Source organism: Vanessa atalanta, chromosome 15 (assembly GCF_905147765.1).
Source record: "Vanessa atalanta chromosome 15, ilVanAtal1.2, whole genome shotgun sequence".
In the NCBI taxonomy this organism is placed as follows: Eukaryota; Metazoa; Arthropoda; class Insecta; order Lepidoptera; family Nymphalidae; genus Vanessa; species Vanessa atalanta.
Genome location: NC_061885.1, coordinates 5,072,092 through 5,093,742, shown reverse-complemented (window position 1 = coordinate 5,093,742; position 21,651 = coordinate 5,072,092). Strand labels below are relative to the sequence as shown.

Below are 21,651 nucleotides of genomic sequence, written 5' to 3'. Positions count from 1 at the left end.
AATAATCTCAGACCTATATTTAATTTTAAATATAATTATAAAGTACTGCATTCATAAAATAAGCGACACGTAGTATTTAGTCTACCGCGCCTCGTACCTGAATCCTCTTTATAAAGTTTAGTAATCCTCTTACAGAGCTTACCCAGAAATTACTATAGAATAATGCCATTGGTTTTTTTCCATATAAATGTGAATCGTATTATTATTAAATTTCCATATAACTGTTAATACGTGACTTGTGCCCAGACACAATCACAGATTCTTGTCAGAATTTGTAAGAAGGGTTTTATAAAACCATTTGCTTTTTTGTACTATACGTAAATCTGACATAAAAATATGGCATCAGGCATAAGTCTGAATTATCATTACTCCTCTATAAATCATAGTGATTATGTTGTATACTTTAGTATTGTCTGAGAATTTTATGAAATATCGCAACAGTAAGAAATCTCTGGAAAACTGGTGCAATAGGTCAGTCACCCTATACAAAACATTTTTGTTTGTTGACTTGGTTAAACCCAGAAAAGCTCACGCTGAATGATATCACAAGTTCCTATAAAAGCTATTAACGGCCCCTTGAATTATAACCTACTAGATTACTCTGAGTGAGGTACAATATTGAATACAACTAAAATAAGGGATTGTATCAGCTTGGGGATTATAGACCGATGTTTGGGTGCGGGCGCGCTGCCCGGCGGCGGGCGGGTGACGACGCCACGCACGTATTTTTAACTCGTGAGGCCGCCGCGCTTCAAGCTCACCTTTCGATCTATTCCTAGCCGTCTAATTTTAAACTTTTGTCTAGATTACTTTCCTGCTTATTAGTGGATGATTGAGATGCGTCGCAGGGGGCGCTCGACTGAAATATATCGCCGTGATATTTCCGGAGAGGTGACATCCGCTGTCACGTGACACAGATGTTGCTCACATCGATGGGGTATTCAAATCGACATATTATGTTTTTCAGAGGGAAGCTACTTTTAAAAGAAAAGCTAAACTTTCTCGTCTACAAGGATTTTGTGATGTTATTACTTATTTTGAGGTTATGAGTATACTGTTGCATGTAACTGTTTGTTAAAGTATTGTTGAATGACGACGCAGAGAGAAAAACTACAAAATTATATTATTACAGCAAACGACAAAATTATGTTCAACACAAATGTCATTTGAACAACTAAATAAAAGACACAAAGACTAAAAAAAATATTCAAAAAATACTGTTTCCTGCAAACGGCTAACCATGTGTAAAACCACTGGCCTAGAGTCGCCCGGAGACAACCCTATCACATGAATGCCTTGTACGGTCGGCAAAAATTTATGGCGAATTTCACATTCGTATCTATTCGTATTCGTGTCGTCATATAAAATACCCCATTTGATACTTCTATACGTTGATTGATATTATTTTAAATATACTGTATTTAATAACTACAACCTACTGTTCATATTTGTGCATTGAGTGAGTAAAAAGTACGCAACTCATAACTGACAATGATCATTATTGTCATAATTTTTTTAAATAAAATGCAATTTTATATAAAATCAAGAGAAATTTTCGTATAAGGAATATTATTTATTTATTGGGCTAATGTACAAAACTATGGCGAATTAAGGAGACTTTTTACATACGTTGATCAAAAAGTAAGGAAGGTTAAGTATGAAATATTGTGTATAGATGCTACGAGATTTGGTATATTTTTCCGATCAGGATTGTGAATAATAATTAAAAGTTTAAATAAATTCTCTATTATACCGGTAGCCTTTAATCATAGGATCTTAAAATAGTTATATAGTTATCGAATCGGATGCGCCCTCTTAATCGAATAGCACTGTTTGTTTTTCTGTCTGTACATCCACATCTGGCAAGTCGGAACTTAGCGGAGTCATCTGTCAGTGCGTGTTTCTATCGACTCCCACTCACGACTATTAGGAGACACATTTGAGTCCAAGACTGCCTCGATTTTTTGCCCCTTCGAACCAACGAATACCTATTTATGAATGAACCCGTTCCGTCGTTCTTCGCTATGAATGATTGTACTTTTGTTTCATAAAATAGGTGAATGGCGTTTATAAAATGTTATCATGCCATATTTTATTATAAGTGTGTTATACTATTATAAAATACTTCAATTTGAGGCTGTTTCAAACGTTTGTCGGTTTTACTTTAGAACATAGTAAGATTAAATTGTTGAAAGCTGAGTATTGCATCTGTCTTATGTAATGGATTACAAATATAAACACAAACTCAACGAATTAATCTAAATATAGGTATGAAAGAAACGTCCAGAGAAAAATACGACATTTCAACATTGAGTCAAGTTTCAATCATTTATTGATTGATAATTATGAATTGCAGAAAACTCTTTATCAAATAGACAAACATTGTAAGGATACAAGATTACAGGAAATAGTAGAAAGATAAGTTGCACTCCAGATGCATAATATCATAGCGCTTGAATGAAGCTATTTATTTATAGACGCAGTGGCGTGCGCGTGCGCAGTCGAGGGTGAGGGTGTGCCCCATACTTAAACAGTTAACTTCACATGAGAATCTAGCAATTGTGCTGTCAACGTCGATATAGGGGCTCGGAATTGAACAATCTGATTAAAATAGAAGAGCATAAAAAATTAGGGCTGCTATGCTCATAAAATATTTTTATTATTGTAAAGAGGGTAGTTTCAAGTGTCGCCGTAAATAGAATAAACATCTCTCGGTGGCTAAGCCTTCGCTTATCTCGATGCGCATTTTTGAGATAAGGACATGATTCGGTTTTCGTACTGCAAACTGCACGCTTCTACGTCGCCGGTCATGAGTTACCAAAATGGTGAACCCAAAAAATCGTTGTAGACGCCTTCGTGGAATTCATATCGAATGTACAACCGATGAATTTTAGGTGAAGAAGGTCCGGATGGTGCAGATAGAATGCGGCGGGATCGCTCGACTGGTTTCTAACTCAATGTCGTTTGGAATGCAGCGGCGGTGGGGGCGGGGTGCGGGGGGTCCGGTGCATCGCACGGTGTTGTCGCAAGTGGCCGCCGCACTTGTCGGCGCGTTTGACTGCTGGAGATATTCGGCACGGTAACGGGCCGCGGCCTTCCTGGAATCGGTTACCTGTTGCATTCCTCCGCCGGCCGCCGAGCCGTGCCGCCGCTCCGCACCGCACCGCACCGCGCCGCACCGCTCCGCGCTCCCGGCAGCGCACTGCACCGGCCATATATAACGCGCCATTGTCATGTTACAACTTGCTTGAGTATTCATTAATCTGATAGACGAATGTTAATTTAAATTAGGAACACACGGCTTATATTAATCTATTAAGTTCGACTTAGTTTGCTTACCGTTTATTGAATTATGATTTTTTAAAAATTTCATTTAAATAAAAATATCATTTATGCATTCACCTGTTACAAGTAGAAAACAAAATTTGAAAAACTGTGCCTAATTTAAAAACAAAGTTGAGTATAGCTAAACGCTTGTGTTTGTGACCAGTTTATGTTGATCTCTAACAAATATGGGAACGCTTACTTAGTAGGATCTGACTATGTGTCCGCTTCCACTGAGTGAAATGGAATGGAATGTAACACGGGACAGATGTAATTGAACTTGAACTGATAGATTTTATTACCTAGAGACTGCTCTGCTGAGGTTAATGAATATTTCTAACAACCGCTAGTTGTGTATTCGAGTTAGTTCATTGCAAGTATTACAAATATATAAAATTAATACATAAAATTCGTTGATGTTAAAATTATGACATTTCCATTTCCCATCAGAATATTTGCAATTTCGTAAAGCGTTGCATCACATCGGTCCGTCAGTTCACATGTCAAGAAGTTTTGATTACAATAGGTTTTTATACGAATAAAGGCAACGCCGAGGCGTACGTTCGCTCCTGTACAATGTTAACCAAACGGCTATTAACGGAGCTATCGGTCCCCGAGCCCGTATCCACGTGACTGTTCCAACTGCCGTTATTTAGTTCAAGTAAAGCAACCGTAACAAATCAACTCCGTGCCGTATTCATTTTTAATACGAGAAGTCGTTTTATAAATGTTAACCACTTACATACAATTAAATATACTTGCTAATTAATACGAATAAACTTCAAGTGATTACGAGAATAATGGACGTAGTGCCGTTGCTAACTTTAGATACTCGCTAGAGGCGGGGGAACATGTAATAGAATAATTATATTACCGGTGTGCTAGTGTACAGTAACTTCATTGTACAATTTACCTAATCACTATAGATTCATGAACGAGGTGCGCAAACGCGTATTTTTTAAAATAGTAATAATAAGCGACTCATTAAAGATTGATAACCTCGTTGGTGGGCCGCACGCACACCTCGCTAACTGTATACACTGCTACACACATTCATGTGCGGTCATACACACAGGCGAACCATACGCTCACATGCGCAAGCGCCGCACACCATCGGCGTGCGATACGCCATTATCTACATTCTCGAATCCACTGCTCGGCACGTTAACACACGGTTTCGTTTCTCACAACGCAATGTATATTCCTGGCCATCCATTATTATATCCATCATACGCAGCACGATTTTGCATGTGTGCAACGCGCGAAACCGGCACTCATGTGTGCGTGAGGTTATGAAGGAAAGACGAATTTCTGCTTTAAATTGGGAGTATGTTTAAAAGTTGCATGTTAATATAATAATATGATTGTCGAAGTTTATAATGATGTGTTTGTAAATGGTGGCTAAGGACGTGTCGGTCGGCGGAGGCGTGTCCGTCGGTTGCGTTGTACCCCAGCGGCCCCAAGTAGGCAGTCGGCGTGCGCGTGCTTTTGTACCAATTGCCAAACGATTAGAAAAAACTAACTGTTCAATGTACCTGTGAATTTGGCCCAAATAATTTCTAAAACCGCTAGGAATGTCATCTGGCCAAATTTATTATTACTATTGACAATAAAAACTCTTTATAACGTAAACTATAAAAAACATAGAACGAAATTAACACTAATAAAATGTAAGAATATTATAAATGTTTAAATCGAGTTATAAAGGCGGCATAATTTTATATTGAACCAAAAAATATCAAATAAATTTGTATTAATACACATAGTCCAGCACAATCTTAAAATTTTCTTTACGAACGCTTGAAATAAGATAATTATTTTATAAAATTTTCAAAATATACACATATTTAATAAATGCGGCGTAACTGTCAAATTAATTTGTTTTTCGGACAAACTTACTGATCATTAAAACGACTTCAATGAACTATAAAAAAACTCACAATTTTTTTTTTACATATATCTAATATAAAATTTAATATTCTTTTGTTTTAAATTATAAATTGATTTTAAGAAATCAGTCCAAGGGTTCGGTTCACTATGTTATCGAATCTGGTAGGCGGGAACTAGCAATATCAGAGTAAAATATTTTTAGAATCTATTTTCTTAGACATGATTGGTATCTTTATCGTATCCAGTCGGAACATTTACAGCTTAGATACCGTGATATAGACGTTTAATGTAGCTACCTAAAAACTACATTCGATAACAATTGTAGGTATTGTAATTTTTATCAACAGATAAACAGAGATACGCGGAATTTAATTTTCACTATATATTTTGTTTTATAATATTGTAATGCAATAATATTTATAATCAACAGTATGGCGTGTTGTGGCTAACGTGTTAACTGATATAATTCCTAAATTTTAAAATAAATACAAAATAAATCTGTATATTAAATGCCCACTTACACACACACTATCACATTGATTTGATTAAATATCCTTATGATATTAATTTTCCTATGTCTTTAGCGAGTTTAATTTTTTTTTTCTTTCATCGTTCGTATAATACTGGTATTTTAGTAGGATTTATGCAACATAGTCTTTAAACGATTTAGATATTTAAAAAAAAAACAATATATCCTCAATCAAGAAAAATTCCCACAAACAATGCCCTATCTTATCCTATACACATATAACTAAATAAAGATTTATAAATTACTCTTAACAACTGTTTCTGACTGTATATCACAAAACACCACGGATAAATTTACTAAAATTTTTATTAAAAAAAAAAAACATTAAAGGACATATTACATTTAAAAAAAATCATAATTAGAATTCCTAAAAATTTATGCTTGATATAAATAGAATTTTGATTGTATGTAATTTATCTACATAGTTCAAATAGTGCAAGAATGACTACAGAGTTTCTTGCCGGTTCTTCTCGGTAATACCAAAACGGCGGTAACCTGATATTTAATTTAATTTTGTTAAATGACTCTTCGAAGTTTCTTAAAAGATATGGGAGCCTACTTGGAACAATTTGTTAATTCTTAACTCTGTCATAGTTTATATCTATGTAATACTATCTTACAGCTATGTACAAAATTATTTTATTGATGATTATTTTAATTATAAATGAATGATTCCAATTAATTAGGGTAACAGTAGTTAGGTACATCAAATAATTAGGTACTTTTAAAAATTGTTTGCAATCGTTCTTAGAAATGTACTGAATTTTTAATACAACTGTATGATATACAACTTACTCGCTTCGCTGCGTTGTAATAAATACACGAAAATAAATAAATTAAAATAAAATATTACTGTAATATAAAACTAATGAAATAAATTAGTAAGTACGCACCAACTCACAATTGGTGTAGCAGGGTCGAGTAAGCCACAAACGTGACAAGAGATGCCTGGCTACCTGCCTAAAGCGCTGGATGCCTTTGTTCAGCAGTAGGACATTTGGGGTTTATTACTAAATAATAAAAATAAATAAAAAGGCGGATATCTATATCAACATAGACAATATATATTAAATATTATAATTTGAATGATACTTTTGCCTTACCGAGAAACATCAGTCTTAATTAAAGTCCGTTATACAAATATGTTGTTATAAAAGAAGGATAAAACAAATTAATTGACATCATTTATAAATGAAAACATTATTATGTATACTTATCATAGGCAATTGTTTTTTGTTTTTGAAATATCTATATCTTTTAAAGACTATGTTGCATAAATCCTACTAAAATACCAAGTAAAGCTGAGATTGTTCTTTTTTTAAACTCGATTAAAAACACGTGATAAAAGATAAGTCTTATCTCGCTATTCTATTCTTAACACCCGGACAGCATTTTTTTCTTAAAGCTTTGTAAGCAAGCGCCACCATTCTTGTCGGCGCCAGAACCGGCGCGAAAAAGGTAGGACAACGTTATTCACTGGAACTTATTGAGAAACTTTTTTTTAAACCGTTTTTACTACTAAACCTTCCTTCTGCAACCGTTCATTCATATAATATGTATAAAATTATTATTTACTTATTATTATTTAGTAATTAGATGTTTGTAAGTAATAACTATTAGTGCTAATGGCTCCTGGCCGATTTCAGCCATAGCAGTCATTCTTGGATAGCTAAATTAACAGCATATAATATATATCTAACAGCACAAAGTGAGCAAACATATATTTCTCCCTTCAATGAAATAATACCGGAAATAGTTTAGTTACTGAACTTTCAATTTCGGGGCAACTAACAGTCCTATAAACATCTACAACCCTATTTTCTAAATCTACTTTGGAACGACCAATGCGAGATCTATGGTAGCATCCTTCATGGACTTAGTACAAAGTTAGGAATTAAATACAAATAAAATGTATTCATATTCAATGCAGAATATGCCGCAGAATTAAATATATAAATAGGTACATATCATAAACATATCGGACAATGTCATAATAAATCTCTGTAGTACAGAATTTATTATAGGCAATGTGAATGTCTGATTATTAACAAAATACAGCCTAAACTATTATAATTACATATACCTTAAAATGTAAAGAAGAACTCTTGTACCTCTCCAATCTCCCTCATCAAATCCCTTGTCGTTCTTTTTAGCTTTTTACGACAAATAAAAATTTGCGGATCAGATACATACTGACATGTTGACTTCCTACGAGCAAATATGTATATATTATTTATGTTCTAATCAAAGAAATGAATGAATCTAAAATCAAATGAAAGAAGGCATTTATTACATCTCAATCGACAAATTTCAATCTCTCAATCACATTTTTTTTCCATAAACCGTAGGTGTTGTCATTCATTAAAATTTAACATTATAGAGTCTAATGTCTAAGGAATTTGAGTCCAATAAAAATGTAATATTTCAAAACTCCCAAGTAGGCAGTCGGTATACAAAAGTTTACGGTGTTATCATTTAAAATAAACTATTCGTAATCTCGAGTAGTTTGTAAGGAATGTGGACGAATTAATATAAAATAGCCACTTCGATAAAACCGGCCGACATTATCAACACTCGTTTTAAAATGAAATACGCGAGAGATGATATTTATTAATTAAATAAAATGTAAATAAAAATATATAAATGCTTTATTTGAATTTTTCAACAAACATGGTCGTTAACTACAGACATACACAGCTCTAGCATTTAATAAGTACACATCATTTACTTTTGTATATCGTCTACATACCTACGTGTGTGTATTAGAATAATATTTATTATTAATATAAGTTATTATTGAACTACCAACAAAGATTACAGTCTTTAAATATTTAGAGATAGATTAGCATAGATGATTAAACAAATTAATTGCACATTTAATTATATGTAATTACAACATGATTAGTATTCCATTAAAATCAAATAACATGTCAATTTTTTTTTTAATTTCTTTACATTAAGCTATACACTCGATCTTGTAGTATACACTAATGTGTATTAAATACTTTTACACAATCATAAATAAAAAAAAAAACAAATCATTGCAATGTATCCGATCGTTGGAAATATTAAATTGACAAACGTAACGTTTTGAAATTGTTTGATTTTGAGTTTTCTTCATATAAGTACGTGTGCATAAGGGGTATAAACCCCTTCTTACACCGTCAATGTAACCGGCACCCACAGGATCTAAGTTACGTTCCTCGTGCCTGTAATAAACTTGGGTTCATTCGTCATTAAAAATAGTAAACATCAATAACAATTATCGCGGTTTGGCGGTACAATAAATAGGAGAGCGTGGCACTCATTGGATGGTAAACGGACACCAACAAAGCCAGGCTTCTAGTAATACATAACGTCAATATCTATAAAAATGATTAACTACGTAGACACTTTTTTTTTTGTAGTTATAATGCCAACATTCTTCAATTTGGTTTAACAGATCTATTATGAAATTAAGAAATTATTTTAGTCGTCGTCGTGATTTCGACGCATTCTTCCTGTTATTTTTTTTAAATTATATCAGTAATTATGATAGCGAAGTTCTATATAAAGAATAGTAAAAAACTTAATTATAAGTCTAAGAAAGGTTAGTACTGATTGGGAAGTCATCTGCCCCTAAGGTACCTCCTAGTTTAGCGGTTCTGGGCCTCTTTATGTGTATTGTATACCGATAAAAACATTATTATATTATACCTAATCAAATTCTCTAAGGACGGGAATGAGGAGTCCATATTAAATAATGGCTATTGGACAATAACAGAGAAAGAATGACTAAAATATATCTATGAAAGTAATAATTCTGTACATGGATAACAAGTTGCGCTTACAAAAACGATATATAAGGAAAATACAATAATTGGTAATACCGTATAAATCTATTCACTCACGAAGGCGCGCCCTCCCCTCGTTAAATTATTATCGCAGTGCATTTGTATGAGTAACTGGTGCTTACAAGAGGTCTTAGTGTGCGTGACTCTGAGAGTAAAGACAGCAAAAAATTTCAAATTGTATTGTTTGTTAAATTTATTTTATTAAAAAATAATTAATTTAAAATTGCGGCACTCTCCATTGTAAGATTTACTTAGTATCGTTAATTCAAATCAAAATGAACGTACCAGTTCGTTCGACAATATGCATTAACGTGACTTTATTTGCTGTATATATGAAATAAATAAGTAAGGAGGAAAATATGATCCAGTTCAGTATTGTTAACTAGGTGGGTAATATTTCAAGCGATAGGCGCGGGCGAGTACTACTTGCGTTACTCGGAACTCCCTTCCACGTGCAACTCCTAACGGTGTCATTTTCCTGTACTTACCCGGTTACAACGAATTTATATTTTTCCTATGCCACTAAACTATGCCGACTCGCGCTCTAATTGTCAACGAAACGCTTGCTTGCGAATTATGATTCTTATGGGTTCGTGATAGAGTCTAGGGTTCAGTCGCGTGGTGTCAAACGTCGATGGTGGTGGAGTACCATCGTTATCGGCGCATGCGGCACACGTGTGCCTCACTCTATTTCCGCCCTTCGCTTCCCTCGGGGAAGCCAAGGACGGTAATAAAACTCTTACTTAATTACCATATTTGTAATTAACGAACTTCCCAAGTAACGATGAAAATGACATTTTTTAATTTCAACTATTATGTACCTAGTTTTCTTACGTATGTTTGCACATACTTAATAATCGTTCTTGGAGGCTTCTTTCATTAGATCATTATTTCATTTTTGTCTTTATTAAGAAATCTACTTCCAATAAACGTAAATACATAGGATTTTTTTTCCAGAAAAAAAACATTAATAACAATTTTGAAAGATTCATTAAATATACCTAGGATACCTTACCTTAGGATATCATTTTAGTAACTAACCTCCTTTATACCTACATACGTATAATTGTTACTGTATATGTCGGTAAGGTACTTTAATACAAAATATATAAAAACATATAATTTACTTTATTTATTCAATTGATTATAGAAACATATCAACAAATATTTATATATATATATATATATATATATATATTTTATAATGTTGCAACGTAAATAATAATAAATAATAAATGTAATATTTTATTAAAAGTTATATTTCATACTCTTGCATAAAGTCTGTAAATAATCCAATACTCGTCTGAGGCTCCTTCTCCCTTTTAGAAGGTTTGGAGTAAATTCCACCAATTTCATTGAAAATAGTCACATGCAGGTTTCCTCGCGATGTTTTATTTCACCGCTGGGAATGAATGAATTTTAGTATGAAAGATAATATATATTAAGCAAATGGAAATTCAATGGTGCTCTGGGTTTGAATCAGAATTCAACGGATAAGATGCACGCATTCTAACCACTGGTCCATCTTTGCTATTTTTAAACACCTTTATCTTTTTTTATGTACAGATAATAAATCAAAGTAGGTACATAACTTTACTTTTGAATGAAACATATCATTTAATTTACCGGAAATACATTTAGTTAAGCTAGTAAAAAATAATAAACAATATTTATTTAATCAGTGCTGCATGTATGTAAATTTGTTTCTATCTTAATACAAGTCATAATAAGATACCCATAGATAATTATAATTAATTAAGACATCATAGTCATAATCACTGGGCCTTTACACGAATGACTTACCACAGTTTCACAAAATAAAAAAAAAACAAAATCCTGTAAAAAATGTTTTTAACATTTTTTTATTAAAAAAATATAATAATTATGCAATTAGGATATTATATTGTCCTACCTTATCTTTGAATTATTTTTAATCAAAATAATTAAAAAAAATATTGATTATTATTTTTAATTTTAATGATTAATTACTTATTAGAGTGATATTAGTAAGAGAATCAATGCAATAACAATCTAAGTAATATATTTTCTTAATTCTCATTTATACCGAAATTTGTCGCCGTAGTGTACAATTTTTGTTCCGCAGGTACGTGAATAGATTCAATTATTCATTAGGACTCCTACGAGCGCGGCACATCGCGGGACGCGTGCAGTCCCGCACGATTTTACGTATTTTTACCGTTCAAATGTTATCTACGAAATGCATTTAGAGTGTCGATTTTAACAATTCTCCGAATAAAGGCACCATTCTCGGAAGATCTCTACCTACCCCGTGGCGCGGCCGCCGCCTCTATCGCTCTACGAAAAAATATTTTTTTACGATAAACGTCGCCCTTTCCATTAAAATATGATATGGGGAAGGAAGCGATAATTTTCTCAAGTAATTTCATCGAGTTTAGGTGCACTCAACTGCCGCCGGAGCTCCTCTCTTGACGTCAGAGCTGCAGCGCGGTCGGAAAATTTTTAACAATTTTCCTTTGCATATCGACCAATATTTTATAGTTTTCGAAGTATAAACATGATGCCCATGCTTGCGCCTCGCCGATGGAGGTAAAATATTCAGGGTTCGAGATTATTTTTTTTACTTAGCACAGTCGAGCGAGGGGCGCATCGAAGCCGCCGCACCCGCGCCCGGCCGCGCCGCCTGGGCGGGCCCCGCGCGGTGCCTCTTATACCTATAATGGATCCATTTATTGCAAAGTTTTCTTTTTTATTATATTCAGTGAAGGGACTTCTACAAAAATAAATCTTAAAAAATCAAATTTTTATTCTAAGTATGGCGCCATAGAAGGCTCTTTGACACCAAATATAATCGTGATCCTAGAGTATTCCGTAGTAACCCCGTCGCCGGCAAGGACTCGATCGGATCGCGCATATCGAGGGGATAATAAACAGTGGTAATTGGATATATTTTTTTTTATAAAACTCTCGGGAAAATTAATCAAAGATCGGAGGGCGTCATGACGGACGTGCAGTTTCAACAATTTTTTCGGAGTGGTTCGGAGTCCCGAAGGGTCTATGCGTTGGTTTGGGCGAGGGCTGGAGTCGTGCGCGGGGGCGCTCGCACCCTAAACTTGCACAGAAAGCTCGTGCTAGCCCGCAGGGACGTGTGTGTACCGCGGCTAAGAGTGCGCGGCGCGGCGCGGGCGGAGCGCGCCCATTGGCCGGCGTGCGAGCCGCGCCCGCCGCGCCCCGCAGACCTTACCTTCGCTTATCACTTCGACACTTATTACTATCTAGTTTATAAGTTTTCATAAATGTACAAAATATGTTTTTGCAAAGCAAAATAGAGAGGACATTAAAAATTATATTGATATAAAAAAGTCATATTTTTTTTCATTTTTATTTAATAACATATTTCAAATATAGCTAAAAAATATATGTATATGAAAAAACAACCGTAGTAACTTTTCTCTCTACCTACTTAAGAGGCTAGCTTGGTACATACTAAAAATATATATATTTCATCTTTGATATGTATGTAAATGTACCTACCTAATAAATAAATTTTATTATATAACAATAAATATAAAATCAAATAAAAAATTAATTCATTCATTATAAAAAAAAAATTTAAAAAGAGTATTTTTAAGTCAATTAATTTTAGTTATTGTTCTTAAGACTTCAAAAACTTTTTTGTATTATATATGAAATCCACTATAGGTAGGTACCTAGGTATCTACTTACCTCTTATTTATAGGTAGGTAGTTGTAATATATCAAATTTTATGTTTAAAACTAGCTGGCGCTAAATATTGGTAAAGACATTTATATCGACTTGTGTTATTTATTGTTACTTCCTTAACAAAACAAAATAAATTAATTTCCCCTCCGGAAAATCTTTTAAGCGCATTGCGGTACCTACTTACCTATATACCTCAAACAAGAAATACCTACTTTTTCCAATAATTAATCAAAATCCGTATTGAACACAAAATAATTACAAGAGCACTTATTTCTGCCCGATTCGAAAAAAATACCAAGCTTAAGGGTATCTATGTGGGTAGGTACCTGTAGGTATTCTACCCATATGAGAATCACATCGCTATTATCACAGCACTTTTAAAGCTATAACTTAAGCAAATTAATTCGTGATTATTTTATTTCTGTAGTTAGGTATACTTATTATACAATTATAACAAAAAAAAACACAAACAAAAGATAAACGGCACTTTAAAACCGTGCAAAAACGCCTTATCGCCCACAATATCTCTTCCAGGTAACCGTTGTTGCAGAAACTAACTATAGAAATTACAATGTAAATTGTTAAAGGAAGAGATCTCACTTAGGCACCGGCTATAAAATGTGTACAAAGGGTATTTACGAATATTAAAGATGTTTAATGCAACTTTTTACTTAATTTCTCTATGAATACTGTGCTCTGTGCAATAGACGTACAGATATGTGTACCTACTAGCCTGTTTCGTCACCTAAAGTTTGAACAAAAGTTCAGGTCAATCGGCTATGTACATAGATCTGGTTTAGAATTCAGTAGCAAAATCAATATAAATTAAATATAATCTTAAAACTAGTGAAATCCAATGCAATATGAACCGAATTAATTTAGTTATCAAAAGGGTTAAGTTATATAATTAACACTTACATACAAGACGCCTTCTCTTTTCGTACATTTTCATAATTAATGTTCCTTTGACTTTTCGTTAATTTTCTCACATTCATTCAACGTGTATTTTTATTGTTATACCGTTTATAATGTTCGGTAGTTGAAATAGAACTATTTGTGAGACGGAAAAACGTACATTTGGTGCAGTGGAGCGTCAGGCAGGTGTCGAATCCCACCCCTTTCAGAACGAGGGCAAGCTTTGTCAAGATTTGTAGATAAGCGATTATTTTAGGAAAGCGCTTCAACAGCTTAGAAATTAGAATTAAAATAATCACATGAATATTCAATTTTATTATTATATTTTGACCGTTAGCGTCAAAAGTAGGGCCGTGTAATGTTCAAATATTAATGAAGACGAATCTCGTCTGTACCTACTTATAATGTACTAATTACACTAACATATTGGTGGTGCGCAAATGGACCATTTGTTGGTAAATGGTCACCCGCGACCGGAGACGTTGACAATGCGACATGCGCCATCACCCTTGGGAACAACGATTAAGTTGTCATGCCCCTTGTTGAATACACAGTTCAAACCGGAACACAACAATAAATATTGCTGTTAAGCGGTAGAATAACTAATGAACCTACCCGGACAGGATACCATACATACGTTTCTACAATTACTTCGCTCTACTAATCTGAATTCCTGCGAACATTATTGTGGTGTGACTGAATCTGAGCAGTGTCTGTACACGCGGTATTATATGAAACGTAGGCAAGTGTTTGGTATTCTAGTCAATAATATCCTAAGAGCATAAAATTATGATCGATCTCTCTCCTTATCTCTCTTCTAAAGTGTAAATTAATTAACTACTTGGAATTAGGAAATTAAGAATTGCTTGGTTACTAACTTTTTGTCTTAAGCTGTAACCACTTCTTAAAGATAGAATAATTAATGACAAATATTTACGCGATTAAAAGTGTACACAAAGAAGTACGATATTTATATAATATCTTGTAACGTGGTCAAAACTAAATCAAAAATCAAGGGATCAAAACAATCACCATAAATAAATCTCTATAATATTCTGTGCTGTACTTATTATGAAGCTCTTGCATTTGTTTATTTACTTAGTGTAGAAGTAATAGAATACATCCAATTTCTTTGAGAAATTTGCAAGAAATTCCCAGAGCTTCTAGTAGCTTCTGTACATACAATAACTAAGTACATACCTAAATAATAAGAGCGACAGAAGATCATTCTAGACCTTTATACAAGATTATAATATTTTCGCCCAACAATCATTCCAATAAGGTCTTAATTCAGCTTAGCTTCATACGTCCTTAACACTAATACATATCATACAATATGTTAGTAAGTAAAAAGTATGCCAACTAAGTAACTCTACGCTATACATATGTATGTACATATTTATTGTCACGGAGGTCTAATTTAAAGTCACAAAAATTGCAATTCTACAAATCTCGTCGCCGCACAATAGATACCTCAATAAAAATACACGTTTAATTTTAATTTCCTATCATTTTTATGTACCTAAATAATATATTTTTAAAAATTTATTTCTCAATTACTTCTGAAATTTAAAAATATTTCTTATTTGTATTTAAAAGTCGATATAAATCAATACAATGCTATCTTTATGTTTAATTCTGACTACTAACGTTCTGGTCGGCTTTACATAGACGAATTATGGAATAAATAATGTAAATCATAAATTAAAAATAGAAATCATAATTTAAATTGCAGGTGATAAATATAAATATTTTTGCAAATTGTATTTCCCGCGCACGCGTTGTGTTCTTTTGATTTTGTCGAACAGCGCAGAACACCTGCGTATATATAAAGGACGGCGCTTGCGCAGCTGTCCCTACGTCATCACGTTATCCAATTATTGTAATCGATTAATTGCAAATCATCATGACAACTAGGATATAGATCGGGAAAAATCATCATTTTTTCTATATGATTGTCTAGCTTGCACGCTTGCAGCGTGCAAGTCTAGATCTATCAAAAATTAGTCAATATAAAAATTATAATTACGCGTATGTATGTATTTTTAATACAAAGACTAGTCTTAAAAAAATCAATAGATCATAACTGTTAAGAATAGGTTTGAGCAGAATAATGTTGGTCTGAAACCGTGTAATGGTATGAAAAATGGTAACAGCCTAATGGTTTTTTCATTAGAGTATACCTACACGTGTATAGAGCAGAGGGATTTAATGGGAGAGAGTGGACACAAAAGAAGTACTTAGTTACAGGAACCACTTGAAGCAGCTACAACGACTTCTTCGCTTGCTTTAAAAGATCGCCGAGACTTGATTCAGAGCGATAAAACATGTCCTTTACAAGCATTTTGTGCGAAATGTGTATTAGTAATATATAACTTAAGAATGGTTTGTTTGTACGCGCTAATCTTACAATCTACGAGTACGATTCGAAAATATATTTACGCATTAAATGGTATTTTCATTGAGAAAACAAATCAGTATATCGTATAGCATATTTGATTTGCTCACAAATGAGCTGAGATTTGTTTGATATTTATTACCAAATTAATATATTTTTTATATATGCTCGGTTAGACTCATGGGGTTGGAACCGCGTGGAATAGCTAGTTATCTAATAATTTGTATAAAGGCGTTAGTTTTATTATTATTTTCGTTCAATGAGAACCATTCGTAAAGTGAGTTAACTTAAAATATATATATCTTTCTCTTTTTAACGGGGGGTTTTGAAATATTAAGGACTTTAAAGAATTAACCTTTTTGTAGAAGTGACACATATAGTCGTTATCAATGTAACTCCCGCTTAAATTAATTTATAAACTTTTCAATTCCGTTGTATTACAAACCAAATTTAGTGTAATGTAGAAAACTAGTGCTCCAAAAAACTATAACCACAAAAGAGATTCATCATCGTCTTCGCTAACATCATTAAGACTAGAGTAACAGTCACGGCATCTCAACAAACTGAAGGAAGACGTCGCAATATTCATTTAATCGGCTTAGACTTAAAAAAACTCTATGAAAATGTATCTCTGAACTGAGAACTGTTTTTGCACATAGTAGATGGGCTTAACTTCATAAATTTAACGTACCTAATAAAGTAGACGAGAGCGCTGAGACTCCGGTACAAGATTTCTACAAAATAGGTAATAATAAGCTGTTAATATTTCCAAAATATATTTCTCTCTTTCTAACAAGTGGATTTAAAAAAGAGAAATAAATATATTTTAGTTCTCTCAATTTAGCACTGGCTCTCATTGAAAGAAAAGAAAGAAAGAAAAAAAACGATAATATTAAAAAAAAATAACGTCTTTATACAAGCTATTATGTAACATAGATTTGAGCATAAAAATAAATACGTTTTATTGAGTTAATTCCTGGGAATTATCGGAAACTTTATTTTTAATAAGTCTATTGTGTGTACCTTTCAACGTTGTTTTTTAATTATATATTATATGTTAAAATATATTCTTATACTAAATAGTAAATATGGTGCAATGAAATTTCCATACCCTTCACTACCTACTAAAAATACTTTGTAATTGAAGTGTAAGATATTAAATCTTTTTAATTATATTTACGATTTTTTTGTCGAGGCTGCAGTCAATAAATAAAAAAGAACTCAATTTGAAACTTCTACAACGCTAAATTGATTGATTTATTTTTTGGTTTCAGGAATTATACGCAATGTTGCTACGGGTCGTTCATTCTTATCCCCGCCTTCGCCTGCTTCAGGTAAATTAAGATAACCCTATGTATCTAATAAGATTATCTTGGAGGTCCTCTTGATTTAATTCCTCATTGTCCTCAAATTGTGTTCACCAGGTACCGTACCTAAGTAAGGTATTAGAGGTTTTATTGCATATTATTTGGTATATAAAATTCATACTCGTTTATAAACCAATATAGATATAACTTTTATCAGAAGATACAGCGCTATTCGTAGATCTTATAAGGCATATTAAATTAGTATATATATAATAATGCAGAGTACGCTTCAAAATTTAAATTTAAACTATTTATGTGACAAGCGTGAAGTTCTTGTTCTTAGATATTCAAGATGGTCACCGACCGAATAGAGATGCACTTGTGATCTTAAAACATTCAAGATATATTAAAAATCATAGCTCGTGACAAACAATATATAACAATTGCGTCTAGCAATGCGTCTCAAATTAAATGAACATTAGATATCTGCTGTATTGTATGTCCTATGTTATTGCTTAGCGCTAGTACTATTTAGTATATAAAATACTATAGTATTTATATCAGCTTTGCTAGTGCTAATGCACTTATTGTATTAAATTATCGTATTTATATATAATCTGAAATAAAACCTACTTGTAGGTAACAAACAAGCGTGTATACATTAAAATATGAACATATTTACCTACTTTAGATGGTAGAGCTTGGTTCAATCGCGTCTGGGGAGATACCACCCACTCATCACTTGTTCTACCGCGAACCGTACCCTGTATTGTTGTACGCCGGTTTGAAGGGTGGTAGGTAACTATAGGCATAAGGGACAAAACATCTTAGTTACCAAGGTCGGTGGCGCATTGGCGACGTAAAGAATTTTCATAATTATTACCAACGTCTATATAAATAAATATAAATATTGGACAACATCACATACACTACTCTGATCCCAATGTAAGTAGATAAAGTACTTGTGTTATGGAAAATCAGAAGTAACGACGGTACCACGGTCTATGGGCGGTGATGATCACACATTTGGCACATTTGCGAGTCTGCTATTCTAAGTCTCTATTTTAAGTAAAATGTCTTACAAGTAGGTTTACCCTTGGTTTTCTTACGATATACTTTAATTAGTGAAACGACTTATTTTTCTATTATAATATTTAGCTAATTTAATTCTAATTTAGTTAATTTATTATCGTTACTTAGTCATAAAAACAATACCGACTCAATGACGCCACTGGTTGTCCGCGTACTGACGTTTATACTTGTTGCATAATATTAAGAAAGATAATCATACTTATTTATTTATTTAAATTTCATTAATAAACGAATACGTGGACAAACTGATATTTAGGTTTAAATATTAGGCTCGGAAAATGTGACAGCAAATTAAAAGTCGCATTTTTTATTAGTAGGTATAATAAAAAAAGAAAAGGACACACTATAAATTTATATGCACATAATTATATACACCAGTGCTACGTAATGATTAATGACGTCATAATTGTTACACATAGCAAAATTAGGTAGGTATTAAAAACTAATAACCATCTGGCATTGTTCGGATAGCACTTAATAGACATATACATTCATATATATATATGTTTCTATAGAACTGCTTAATGGAACAATAATGCTCATATCGATACATAATTTTCATATGTTACCCACACAACACAAAGCTACCGAAGACAAGACCATCTCAAGGACAAGATTTTTTCCGACTTAAATATATGTAATATTAGCTAAATTATATATTTAACCCTTTGCGGTAAATGTATACATCGAATTGGAAAAAAACGGAATGGTAATTCCCGCAGTAAATCCTAAGACTAGCACGAACAAACAAACACACACACACACACACACGACAAGGCACTTTACGTTATAATTATTAAATAAGGTAGGCAATAAAGTACACCCATAATTCTTAACACGGTAATAATGCACGAAAAAAAACTCTATTATTCATACGTTATTATAAACAAAATATTTCTCTTACGATCGAACAAAGTCGGCTACTATTAATTAATTACTAAGTGATTTATTACGCGACATTTACAATTACTGTGACAATAAAATTAAAACTCTACAATTATCAAATACATTTAAGTATCAACGTTCGTTTTTTGTGATCCTTTACGTCCATTGTCACAAGTCATTTATTAAATTCAGATAAAAAATAAATAATTAACAAACGAATTATGAATGTTACGCGTAAATAAAAAAAACATTTTAAGTTAAAAAATATATTTCCAAAAATTCGATATAATACTAAACATGAGTTAGCAGTAATTAAATAGAGTACATCTCGAGTGCGACGTATAATTGTATAAGCATGGTGTAATGTACGTGACCAAGTTCCCTGTCCCGTATCGGTGTCCCGACCGGCCGCCGGATGTTTGAGAGCGAATTTATTGAGGTGCTGAGTAATAAAACAAAACTGTAACGGGCCCCGATAACAAAACGTTCAACCTTTGTCCCCCTGACTTTCGTTGACACAAATTGATTTTTTTTATATGCGACAAAGCAATCAATTCATTCACTTATCTGCTGAATAACGTCAATACTGGGTAAATAGAGAGATGAACTCAATTTTTAATCGCCTCTCGAATTCCAGCGGATTCATGACGCCACTAATAATAATCTCCTTTGTTTTTTATAATACGTGTGGCATTCTCATTCTGTGTTTTCGTTAGAAATGCTTCGGAATGTGAAGATAACTATATCGTTAGTTATTAAGAATCGGTTATTTTAAATTAGAAAATAATATAATTAATAATTATGTATGTTATTGGGTAAATTACCAAATTATCACTTTAATTGGACATCATCAAGTTCAATAGGAAATTAACAAAGCTAAATCTGAATGTACCCTTGCACCGAAATCAAAAATTAAATAACTAATTTAACATATTATTTCATCCGTACCAAAAAAATACAAAGTATTTAAGTTATTTTACCATATTGATCCTACACGGATACCTACAGAAAGAGGCCATGTTTAAAAGAAACACCAAACAGATCAGATTCGGCAAAACAGCTGGAACGTTGCAAACCCCCAGGAGCTACTACTTATTGGTTATTCTACCAAACAGAAATTCAGTGTCCTATCAGCCTCATAAGATGTGAGATCATGTGAGGCACTTTTTACACTGCCGTGTATCAGCAGAGGTACATCAGATGGTCCAAATGCTTGACTCCTTTATTATTATATATCTCATTATTGAGTTATTCTGTCAAGCGATACATACCTTTATAAGAGTATATGTGAAAACTGTAAACAATATTTCTTAAAGTTAATTGTTCAGGAGATTAAGACAAAAATATGAATAGTATCCTAAACAATCAACTAAATAAATGCAAATGGCCTAAGAATGTAAAAATCCCTTCAAAAATTTGCCGCCCTTGTAAAACTGTACAAAACAAACCATAAATACAGCACACTAATATCACCAGTAATGGCCTCGTCTCCTAAAATTAAGAATATTCATATTATTTTTATTTTACCCGACCAATTGATCTCCATCTTAAATATTACTTATAAAAATTAGTAATGTAGAATACTAGTTATCTAGTATTCTGTAGTAGTCATTTAGTTGTAAATTTTTAAAAAAACCAATACAATAATCAGTGTGACGTATAAAACTTAATTAAATAAAATTAAAAGTAACGCATGTTTCCGTTTTAATTAGGTATGTTATTATTGCTATTGATAGGTTTTTTCCCATGATTATATATTCTTGTACTTATTACGGA

General features: G+C 32.8%; 1 protein-coding gene across 1 annotated transcript in view; it reads left to right on the top strand.

Moving 5' to 3' along the window:
• The window catches only part of LOC125069531, a 67,792-nt gene that overhangs the window by 18,496 nt on the left and 27,645 nt on the right, over positions 1-21,651 (top strand). The window contains exon 3 of the mRNA XM_047679051.1: positions 17,866-17,925. Coding sequence (XP_047535007.1) covers positions 17,866-17,925 — 60 coding nt within the window. The remainder of the gene's footprint in view (positions 1-17,865; positions 17,926-21,651) is intronic.